Source organism: Chinchilla lanigera, unplaced genomic scaffold (assembly GCF_000276665.1).
Source record: "Chinchilla lanigera isolate Chin_1 unplaced genomic scaffold, ChiLan1.0 scaffold00025, whole genome shotgun sequence".
Taxonomy (NCBI): Eukaryota; Metazoa; Chordata; class Mammalia; order Rodentia; family Chinchillidae; genus Chinchilla; species Chinchilla lanigera.
The window spans coordinates 21,666,851-21,679,122 of NW_004955426.1; the positions used below are offsets into that span (position 1 = coordinate 21,666,851).

General features: G+C 35.6%; 2 protein-coding genes across 3 annotated transcripts in view; one reads left to right on the forward strand and one right to left on the reverse strand.

Annotated features, from left to right (window-relative positions):
• On the reverse strand, window positions 1-903 carry LOC102009968 (translation initiation factor IF-2-like). The gene is made up of 3 exons (XM_005386266.1): window positions 575-903; window positions 176-500; window positions 1-87 (listed from the first exon to the last, which is right to left on the reverse strand). Exons 1-3 carry the CDS (start codon window positions 901-903, stop codon window positions 25-27), a joined length of 717 nt encoding a protein of 238 aa, XP_005386323.1. The 3' UTR covers window positions 1-24.
• Nipbl (Nipped-B homolog (Drosophila)) overlaps window positions 108-12,272 on the forward strand; it is a 174,558-nt gene continuing 162,393 nt past the window's right edge. The window contains exon 1 of one of the 2 annotated variants that reach the window (XM_005386212.2): window positions 108-487. The gene's annotated coding sequence lies outside the window, so the exon portion shown is untranslated. The remainder of the gene's footprint in view (window positions 488-12,272) is intronic. The other variant, XM_005386211.2, reaches the window with a different exon arrangement.

Here is a 12,272-nt window from a genome sequence, read left to right on the forward strand (position 1 = left end):
GGAGTGGGGAAGAGGGGGTGGTTGTTAGTGTTTGGCGCCGGCGGAGGGAGTCATTCCTGCAGCTGCACTTCCGGTCGGCATTTTGTTCTGAGAGGGAGAGACGGAACGAGAGAGAGAGACACACAGGGCTCCTTCCCCCCGCCCTCCCCCCCTCCCTCCGTCGGTACCGACTCACCCGACACCGCCAAGCCGCAGGGAGGGACGCCCCCGCCGGCAGGAGGATTGGTTCCCGGGCCCGCGGCGATGCCCCCCCGGTAGCTCGGGCCCCGGTCGGGTGTTTGTGAGTGTTTCTATGTGGGAGAAGGAGGAGGAGGAGGAAGAAGAAGCAGCGATTTGTCTTCGCCGCTGGTCTCCCCCCGGCTCTACATGTTCCCCGCACTGAGGAGACGGAAGAGGAGCCGTAGCCACCCCCCCTCCCGGCCCGGATTATAGTCTCTCGCCACCGCGGCCGCGGCCTCCTCTTGGATTCGGACGCCGATTCGCCCAGGTAAATTCCTGCTCTTTATTTCGGCGGCGGCGGCGGCGGCGGCGCCAGGTCCTCAGCGCTCCGCTCCGGCTCCCTCCCCGCCGCTGCCCCGGCCGCCCCGGCTCGCCCCGGCGGCGAGTCGAGAGTTCGCTCCTCTCCGGTGGCAGCCGCCCCGGCTGGCGGTGGTTTTGTGCCCGCTCTCGGCCGGCTCCCGGGCTGGGGACCGCGCTCCTGCCGGGCGGCCGGGGAGGCGTAGGCCCGGCGGAGAGTGCAGGCCGCGGGCCAGCGGAATCTACTTGAGCTCGGGGATTAGGAGCGCGCCGGGCTGAGCGGAGCGGCTGCTGGCCGGTGACAGGCCTCGCCCGGGAGCGGAGCCGTGGCTCGTGAGGAGGCGGAAACAATACAACTAACAGCGAATGTGCGCCGATCGTCCCCATATTTACAACTTTCCCGGTCCGGGAGCGGGGAGCGTCCCAGTGAAACAAACAACCCCCCTTCTCCCCCTGTGACCCCACGGAGGGAGGAAGTAGTTTCAGTTAGCGAGCCCAATGTAAATACTCCGACACGAAAACGGTGTAATTCTTGCTCTTTGTAAAACTTGTGTGGACGTGGGAAAGTTAATAAAGAGTCGTTTTCTTTTTGAAAGAATTGAGCCATCCACATCCATGTTTAATACAGAAAACCATAATGTAGAGGCGACTGTCCCCCCCTACCCCCCGGAGAGCTTTTATGTTGTTTGACAGTGTGTATTGCACATGGACTTTTAATTCAAAGTCAAGTATAAAGTACTTGACAGGTTTACTCTGCCACTTTATATTTGTATGCGTTATGTAAGGGCAATTTTAAACGACTGTGCATAAAGCACTCAGGTACTTCCTGACCCAAACATGTACAAGCATACAAAGAATTTTAAATGTTCTGAGTATTGTGCTGAGATAAGGATTAAGACGAATATTCTTTAAAAAGAGAGAAATTAAGTCATGCTTAAAATCTTTGAGAGGTTTTTGAAAAAGAAAGAAGGTGCCATCCTTTCATGTCAGGGCAGATCTTCTTGAGGTCCCAGGGTTGTCATTGGCTGTTTGTGCCATGATGTTTGACTGTGTAATGAGAGAGGTGTCGTTTTAATAGGTCAAATGTATCTGTAAATGCTGAAGAAAAATATCAGTTCTATCTTAACAAGTTCTAGTTCAGGAGAAGTGGTGAGGGCTTGTTTATGGAGGCCTTAGTAGATGGATAGAAGGGGGAGCCGCCAGGTTAAAAGTCCCCAGTCAGAGAAGTTGCATAGAGAAATACTGTAAATGTACCTGGCTTAGACCCTTTTGATACTTTGTTTCATATTCAGTGAAGGAAAACCCTTACTGGTTAAAATGAAGCATCGCTGCTCAATAAAGTTCCTTGTTTTGCTAGTGGGTGCCACTGGGTCGAAATATTTTGTTTCTTATTAAATGATTATTGTCACTGTTGAGTAAGTAACTTTTCTAAACCTTATTTTTGAGTTTAGCATCCTCCATACAACAAACTGTTTCACATTTACTACAAGCGTACGGATGAATGTTAGAAAGAGTGAAGTTAATATAGCTGTCACGTACAAGGCATGTTTTTAATGCTATAAATCCGTGTAGTAGTCAGTAGCGTGTCCGTGATTTGTATTGGTCAGGGAGCAGTTTGAATTTTAAAAAGCCTGAAGCTCCTGCTGAGCCCCAATCCCGGCCTCCCTCCCTCCCACTAATCTCCCATTCCTGTCTTTGTGCTGCCTGCTCCTGTTAGACACTGTTTGCCACGGGGCCTCAGGCCTACAGTGGGCTGGAGGTGGGGGGTGCGGATGGGGGACATGCCAAGGAGGGAATGCATAAGGGAGGAACTTTTCACATTTTAAGAAAAAGCTGAAGGTTTCGTTTTGGGGGGCCATGGGGTGTGGTAAGGGCTTCATTATAAATGTTTAAAAGGTTTTCATGTGTTCCTGTGGTTGTCTTTGCGACTTTTATTCATTAAAATACTAAGATGTTTGTCAAGGGATGAATGTATTTCCACTAAAGATGGGAAGAATAGTTCTTGTTTAGATTTCATCAGAAGCAACTTATGTTTAGAGCTTTTTAAGGGAGCCCTATGCAGATGCTTGATTCAGTGTGTTAAATACCAGTTTAATCTTTTTTTTCTTGAGCCTTTGGAATTTGATTATAGTTAATTATTCCTCCTATTTTCCCAGTGCTGCAGATCTAATAATTCTACATATGTAATACAAATTTTGTGATAGCTTTCATTAAGATAGCATAAACATTTCTTTAAAATATATTTGAAAATGTCGCTTGGCCTGGACCATTTAAATTGGGCATTTTTAAAAGAGAATACTCAAAAGTTAAACTTGAACTTTAAACTTTTGATAACTTAATTGGAGAGGATAATTTGTGTTCTACTGATGGTCTGTTGGGCCTCTCCTGTATTGAGATACTTACCAGTGGCTAACCTTGTACAGTATTTCCATTTTTTTAAAAAGTCAGTGAAAAGAGACAAACATTAAGTGTTCCAGTATTCTTAAAATTCTAGTTATATTATTTGACTTGAAGACAATTTTAAACTAAGTAATAAATCTAGTAAATTCATATTGAACATTAAATATCTTCAGTGTTTTGAGAAGTATATATAGAATGCTTCCTTTTTAAAGTCATTCAAACATTTGTTTAGTGGAATTATTTGAGTGTATTTTTGAACCTGTGCTAGGTATGATTATACTACTGTCTACATTTTTTAAAAAATATTTTTGAAGAAAGACTTTGAGATTCTCTTTAGGGGTAAAAGTGAAACTTTTTACAACAGTAGTAAACAATTTTGGCTCTGCACAGTGGTCATTATTAAATTTTAAAAATATAAGCAAAACAAGGCACTGAAACATGAAAACATTTGGGGGATGGGGGACGGGGCTAGAGTACCAACACAAACATGTCTTTTCTAAGGCTTCCTAACCTAATTCCATACTTAATTTTTTTGTACTAATAAATGATTACATTGTCATAGAAATATCTGAACTGTGTTAGATTTTGACATAACCTATTGTAGTGTTGCTGCTTTCTCAAAATTGGATGCATAATTAATAATAGATGAGTAAATAAAAACTCAATTTGAGTTTTAGGTACTTTCATTTAACTTTTTATTGCTTACTAGGAAAAGCATAATTCGTAAATAAGTCTAAAATTTTAAACTAATATTTCACTTTTGTATTAGGTGATTGGGAGGTCTGAGGTAAATAAAATTCTATTTAGAGAAATGTTTTAATTCTATCACATTTATTTGTCATAATATAAATAGGAAAGTACTGGCTAAGTACCTTTATAGAAGCTTGATAATTAACTGTTTTGTTGAAGATGCTTATTTTAATATCCTAAGCATAGTGAACTGGCTTTCGTAGTAATTTATGGCCTTACAGCCTTCAAAGATCACTTTTTAAGCAAAGTTTTTCCTATTTTCAACAGTTGTCATTTATATTAATTTTTTGTATTTTTAAACTGGTCCTTCTTCAAGGTGACCTGAGTCTGTTTAGAAATACTCTCATGTTTCTGTGAGAGAAATGACCAGCATGATTTCTAGTTTTTGACAAAAAACTTGACACTAGAGACCAGGTGATTTGCGTAGATTCCTAGAGTGAATCAGTTGAAGAAGAAAGGATTTTCTGACACTTACTAGTTTTCTTTAAATAGATTATGTTGCTTTAAGAAATTTCTGAGCTTTCATTTTGAAGGTAGGTGTTGCTCAGTGCTGACACTGATATCATTTGTGACTTCTTCAATTATCTGAGTTCAAGTTACTTTTTCCTCTTTTTCTTTTTAATCTTTGAGAGATGATAACTGTTTCTTGTAAGTGTTTTCCTATAAAGTAGAACTTTTACATTAGAAATCCTGGCAGCCTTGGGTGTATGTGTTTGGTGTTTGAATGACTGTTTTTATTTTCATGTGTCCCTACAGAGAAGTATAAGTGAGTAACCATATTGTTAGGAAATGATATTAATGTCTCCTGAAATGTTGGGTTTTTAAAATTTTATTTAAAAATTACTAGAGTGAATTTTAGTGTTTCTAGTTAGTTTGAAAGCATTTTTTAAAACCATGTTTCTTAATTGAAGGCCATCATTGTAATTATAAAAGGTATTTTATGTGCTCCAAACAGTTTGCCTACAGAAGTAAAGTAATAAAAGTGATTTTAGGTTTTGTCTTTTATGTAATTTTGATTTGGTATAAATTTGTAATTAATTTTAATGGGTTGGGTTTGTAAGTTTGCATTGTCTTAAAGCATATTTCTTTCTATTCCCAAAGTGATATTAAGAGAGATTGATTATTTTACTAGCATTGCCTGATAGATTTTGCCGCATAAGATTTTGAGGGCTTATTATTTGCAGGAATTGTGTTAACTATCTTCCTATAGTATTATCTCATGTAATTCTTCTAGTAAGACTTAAATAAAAATGGTTATTATCCAGCTTAAAGAAGAAAGAAACTGAGATTGGGAAGGTTTAGAAAATTGTCCAGGATGTGTGTTTGTGTGTGTGTGTGTGTGTGTGTGTGTGTGTGTGTGTGTTTGTGTGTGTCCGTCCCATACTGGGGGTGGAATCTGAGGCCTTTCCAGTGGACTACATCATCAGCCTTTTGCCTATTGATTATTTTTGAGACAGGGTTTTGCTGTCAGTAAATCACATGGGCTAGGTTGGAATTCAGATACTCCTGCCTCAGCCTCTTGAAGTGCTGGGATAACAGGCATGCCCAGCCAGATCTAACTTGCCTGTGGTCTTATAATTAGTAAATGATTAGTCTGATTAACATTTATTCTTAAGGATTTAGAACTGTGAATTTCTAGTTTTAGTAAAATCTTAATATTCTTTTGGTTGGTCAATATTTAAAAGCCATATAGTCAAGGAAATTATATACATCAGGCAAAGACACTAAAATAGAATTCAGGCTATATATCCAAGATATGTGTTCTTGAAATCAACAGATATTTATTATCTTTTAATTTTGTTAAAAGGTCTATGAATTTTTTTAAGATTTTATATTGACATCTTTTTTTGACAAATAATTTAGCTTTAGACAAGATACAGCTTTAGAGAGTGATTTCATTCATACAGATGTATGCGACTAATTGTATAGTAGATGCCTATAAATTAGTATGACTAATATTTTTTTTAATTCCAGTATTTATGCTGGAATGTTGATCCTCTTGAAGATTTGAGAGGTTGTGCAGTTAATCCATAGCTTTGCCCATTACAAAATAACCTTATAGGCAGTTCTTTGTAAAACTTTTTTTATCCTTTATGGTGAGTCTTTATTTTCAGGATAAATTTGAATTTCGAATACTGTAAGAAAACTAATACTTACTAAGGTCTATGTTAAATGTTATGTTCACTGCTTTTACATTTATAATATGTAATACTCTTGAATGATTCCAATGTGCCAGAAACTGGGCTGGGGCTTTATATTTATTTTCTTTTTTTTTATTTTAAATTTTGAGATAAGGTTTAGACAAGTTGCCCAGGTGGGACTTGAACTTGTGATTTTTCAGCCTCAGCCTTCCAAAGTGCAGTTTTCTTAATTCCTTGACATATAGTATGAGGGTAGCTCATTGATGAAATTGAGTTATAGGATGATTAAGTGATGAGCCCAAGGTCACACAGCAGGTAAGTGCCAAAAAAACCAAGGACGAACTTCACAGTTGGTGTTTTACCCAGTCAGTAGCCTTAACAACTGCACTGTGTATCAGGATCTGTACTTCTCAGTTTACCCAGTGAAGTTAGTTATGATGTTCTTGTTTCACGAATATGAAAATTGAAGTTTGTCCTGAGTGGCACATCAAGGAAGTGTAGAATAGAATTCCAATTCAAACATGCCTGATTTTAAAGCACTTAAATTTTCCATCCTACCACTCTGCCTTTCAAACTTTGTAATACAATATTTCATGAAAAGAAGGACTTGATTATAAAGTCGACAGATCGTGTATGGCTCATCAGTAGATCATCAAAAACTTTTTTCTTTGTGGTACTCAGTATCTGGGGACTCAGCACATGCTGTATCACTAAGCTACATCCCTTGCCCCCTCAAGATAATTTTTAAAAAATTCTTAAAGTGTTTGGTCAGTTATAGCTGATAGATTATTTAACTGTAGTCTTTTGAAAATACTTGTCTATCAAATGTATTTGTAATATATAAATATGCATTTCAATGAGATATTTTAAAATATATGCACTGGAATATATTAAATATGTGTATCTAAGGAATACATAGCTTCCAGAAAGTTGGCAGAGCAACTTTATTTTCATGACTTCATTCTGATTCCTGAGTTATTTTTTTCTAAAAATGTTAAGAATTAAGAAAATTACCCAAGAATACATTAAACTTCTAAAATAAGTCATGTCATTAGATAAATTGCTTTCCTGTCTTACATGTATGAAACATATCACTTCACATAGATACACCAACTCTTTTATTAAAGTTTTCTTTTGTATATGTTTGCCCTTTGTCAGAAAGGAAACATTTTTTTCAGCACTCAGGAGCATAAAATTAGCAATATTAATTTTTAAAAATATATGTATTGCTGTATCCTGAGATTCAAAAGTTGTTACAAATTTTGAAATGCTGGATTCCTTTTTGTTAGATTTAAATATTTAGGTCATTTATCTTAATTCTAAAGAATCATGCGGTCTTATGCAGATAAAATGAAAATTTTTTGACCGTTAATTTTAAAAAATGCATCGTGTTTTACATACCTTAAATGTAACAATGTCCAAGAACACTAACAAGTTATTCAGGCTATAGTTTATTTTTAAAATATTCATCGCCATTAATTTTTTAAAATACATATTGTTTTACAAACCTTAAATATAATAATTTCCAAAACACTAATGAGTTATTACTGAGGATATGTTATTTTAAAATATTAATCTTAATCTTTATGATTGATATTTGTGATATTTAATTTATTTGCAAAACAAAAATATATTTGATATTAATCCTAGCCAGGAAATGCATCACTGAGTTTTCTCAACACTGTTATTTGGCAACTAACTTTTCAGTGTATTAAAAACTGCTTTCAGTTGTCTTCTATCTGACAGGATGATGGGTTCTCAATTTCAGCTAAAGAAATTGGTCATCTTACTGTCAGCAATATATAATTTAGTTTTAACTTAATGATAAAGTGTTGCTCTACACAGGTTTATATTAGTATTATTATTCTTAGAAAGCATAACTTGCTTTGCGTTTCTCTGATCATTTCCCCCCTTTGATAGCATTTGTTCAGTTTGTTATGTATATCTCTTGATAACATAATTTGTTCTCTGTCTACTGGCCATAGGGTGCTTGACCTATTTTAGATATTCAGTAGTAAAGCTTTTTTGATTCGTTGGAATTGGGCTGTTTATTTCCTTTCTTCTTTTTTTCTTTTTGCAGTGTTACGGACTCAAACTCAGTACTGTATCTCTAAGTCTAAGATTAGTGAGTGGCAAATATAATTCTGTTAATTTCAAAATATAATTTTCCTGGATATATAGTAGGTACCTCTTTGACTCTTATGCCTTTGGGCTAAACACATCATATATATCCTTAACATTGCGTATGTAATATAACTTACATATAAAAATAAATCAAATAAAAATTTAAAAGAGTTCCTTTTTCAGCTGTTACAACTGTCAAGCATAGAGAGGAATTTTTGTTCTGGTCCTTTGGACAATATAATTAAAGATAAAATACGAGAGTTTATTGCAAGAGGGAAGGTATCTAAATGCTTTGTTTTATTCTTAGATAAACTTATTTTCAAAATTTCTTTGCCATTTGAAGTATCTTGTATAATAATGTAGGTAAGTTAACCATAATGAGAAATACATTGTAGCACACTAAAAATGCTGTTTATCTGAAATAGTGATTTGATGACTATATGTAAAAAATTAGATTTATTGAGGTGTAATTTATGGAATAAAATTCAAATTATACATGTTCATTCAGTTAGATGATTTTGAAATATAATCTTGCAGCCGCCACGCTTACAATCAGAATTTTTCCATTATCCTAAAATGGTCTGTTGTTCCTTTGTAAGCAGTTCCCTATATCTACAACAGCCCATGTTAACCTGATCTGTCTCCATAGTTTTGCCTTTTCTAGACTGTCATGTCATGTAAATGGAATCATATACTGTACAGTCTTTTATGTCTGGTTTTTTTTACTTAGCTATTGAGATTCATTCATGTTGTTGCATGTATTTGTAGTTGGTGACTGACTTTTGAAGTTGTTTAAATTGTACCCTTTAACTTTGATACTACTCTTATGAGAATATTATTAAAAATAGTACTTTGAACAACCTTAGCTATTCCTCTCAAAGCTTAGCCGGTGCCTTATTATTGAATATTTTACTCTCCTGTTTTTACCTGTAACTTCCCCAAAATCTGGTACATTTGACATTACTATTACTATTACTATTACTGTTATCTTGTTTGAGTCAGGGTCTTGCTGTTTAGTTGCGACTAGCCTTGAACTCACTATGTAGCCCAGGGTGGTTTCAAACTTGCAGCTATATCTCTGCGTCAACCCCTTGAGTGCTGGGATTACAATTGTGCACCACCATGCCCAACTCAGTTAACATTATTATTAAATGACATTTATTTGTATTAATAAATGCTGTTAGGTTAAGTGCTCTACTGACCAGGTGAAATAAGATATTGCTGTTTTTCATTGTAATTAAGAAAGTAATATCATGTATTTTGGATAGTTAACATACAGAGAGTAGAACAAGAAATGAGGAATGGTACAATAAGTAGATTGCTAAAAATTGTCCATTCAGCTTTAATGTTTTAAAATAGGGTATATTATAGTTAGAAACGTTGCTGTTTCGGGGGAGGCGGATAATGAGGAAAGAGCCATTTTCTTTAACATCCCCCACCCCTATCCCCAACTTTCTGAAACAACTTTCTCTCTGTTCTCATATTCTCCTATGTCTTTGGCTTCTCATTTTTAGATTCTTTTGCTAAGAAGAGTTCTGCTCTCTGTCCCTTTAAATATTTATGTTCCCAAGGTGATTCTTCAACCATAGTTCTATTGACTCTTTCTTTTGATCACATTTATTCACAAAACTTCCTACAAGTACCTATGAACTGATAACTCACAAATCTGTCTCCTGAATATATTTCTCTCCTGAGCCCCAGATCTAGCTGTCTACCAAGCACCTCTTGATAATCGCACAAATACCAGAAATTTAATAGTATATAAACTCAAATTCAATCCTTCCTATTTTAAAAGAAAGAAAACTTTTTATATGAAGCAAGTTAATTTTCTATCATTGACTCATTTGCCTAAACTAGAAACTTGAGATAATCTTTGACCCTTCTCTTTTACTGTACCTCCAATGTCATTGTTCACCCAGTTCCAACATTTGTAATACTTTGCCTGAATATCACTTGAATCCATCTTTCCTCCAATATTTTAATTCTTGAGTGTGGGTCTAAATCTAAAACTTGTCTGATTGAATAAGTTCAGTGTTTTAAGAAAGACTTAGAGCTAACTATAAAATACTGTAAGTATATATTTAGTGTTTGAATACTTCTTGCTTAGGCTCTGGCATTTAAAATTAAGGTTTAATCGTCAGCAATATTTACATTATATAACCTAAAAACAAATGCCTTTACACATTTCCATTATGTGTTTAAAACCTAAGGCTTTCATCTAGTATTATCAGCTGGAATAAATTCAACCTTTATCATTCCATACCTTGCTTTTATACTACCATGTTTCATGGAAGTGTATGTTCATTTCAGTACTGTTTTATGTATTCAAGAGCAGAGTCAGAGTAAACATGAAAGTGGGACTATGAGAGGAAAAGCAGAAGAAGGGCTATTTAATTAACTTTCCCATTTTGTGGAAACAAATTTGCTGGAATAACGTTTTCACTTTTGCAGATGGCAGAAAACTAAAGAAACAAACGCCATGGAATATTATACCCGTGTTGCTAGGCATGAAGCATGAGAACATTTTTAATGGCAAATGTCAGATATGTTATGACTCTGTTACTTGTTTTAGAGTTTAGAAATTGTTCATGGTTTTTTAACACCTTTGGTTATTTCTTAGAAAAAGAAATTCCCGCCCCTTCTTAATTTGAACAAAAGGGTTTGCTTAGAGTTACTGGCTTAAATAATTGCATATCTTCTGTGAAAGGCATCTTAAAATGTTATGCTGTCTTGAAAATCAAGTAAATTTTGTTCATTATATTTAAAATTTATAACTAAAAGAATAATATGCTCTGCCCTAACTACCATATTTTGGAATACATGGGATCAATCCAGAGGCAATTTATAAAGACTAAAAGGAGACTCAGTGTAGTAGTCATTAGATTCCTGTAGTATTTACCCATATTGAGCACTCAAGAAATAAAATTTTAAGTAAACTTTTTTAATTTTCAAAATTTAGAATCCTCCCTCAGTCTCCTGGAGTGCTGAGTACAGGTGTGTGCCTCCACACTGGGCTAAGAAACATGTTGAGTACATTTGAATGTATCTCAGTTTTAGGTTGTAGACCTAATTGGAGAAGGTAAGATAGGGCTTTCTGAATACTGAGCAAGTCTTACAGACGAAAGAAAACATGAAAGAAAAAGTCTGCAGTCTTTTCCAGTTACTCGTGGTTCATAATGTATTTCAGGGGACCACTGCACTGTCCTCAGTCTTCAGATAAGGGGATTTGAAAACTAAAATTTAAATTTATTTGTAAGACGTTTGTCACTGCCCTAGAATACATTCAGATACATCTGAATCTCTAATGTGTTAAGTAGCTGTTGAGCCATGTTGTCAGCTGTACTAATTATCATATGGTTTTACTGATTCTGGTATTTTCAACTAGAAGATACCCACCAAGATTTTAGTGTTGTCAGATAAAGGTTTCTGTTCAGTAATTCTCCATTCCTTTCCTTTAATTTTCTTGTAAGTCAAAATTATATATAATTTTCTGATAAGTAAGGTAGATTGTGGAATTTAGGACTTAAAAATATTCAAGAACCTCAAAGTTGAAGATCTCAGTATTTTTCATTACAGAAGTAATGTGGAAAAAAATGCATGCTACTTGGAAAATGGGGATTATATCTATAATTTCAAATTTTATATATTTCCTACTAAATTTTTCTTTATTTCAGATTACAGAGTGAATTTTATTTTTATAGTTGCTTGATTTAAAATGTTCTGTCATTTCAAGATTCCTGACAAACATTGCTTTCTCTTCTCATGCAAATTACGTTAGTCTTCTCATGGAATCTGAACTCATCTTTAATTGGCTGATCTGTTTTCTTCCTTGTTTGATGTATTCGTTCCACTTGACTTGGTGGTTTTGTTTTTCTTTGTTGTCTCTGTCTAGGATATTCTTAAGTATTTTTTGGAGGCCTGCCTTGGTGTTCATACATATCATTTAAGATGTCCTGTGTTGTGTAATGTCCTTTTTCTCCATCCATATTAACAGGTAGTTTTGCAGGATCTGTGTCTTCTTTGGAAATTTTTTCTTTGAGGGCTTGAAATACTTCTCTCCAAGCTCTCCAGGTCTTTAAAAGTTTTTGTTGAGAAGTTTGCTGTAATCCTAATACGTTTACTTTTATACATGATTTTTTGCTTTTCTCTAACGACTTTAGACTTTTTGTTGAACATTTTGGATTTCAACTATGGTATGTTGTGGGGAGCTTGTTTTTTGCACTGTACTTTTATGGCATTCTGTAAGCCTTGCTTACCTGTACATATGTTGCAGTCTTTTCTCACACTTGGAAAAATTTTTGCTATGATTTTTCTATAAATAGACATTTTTATTGCACGTGT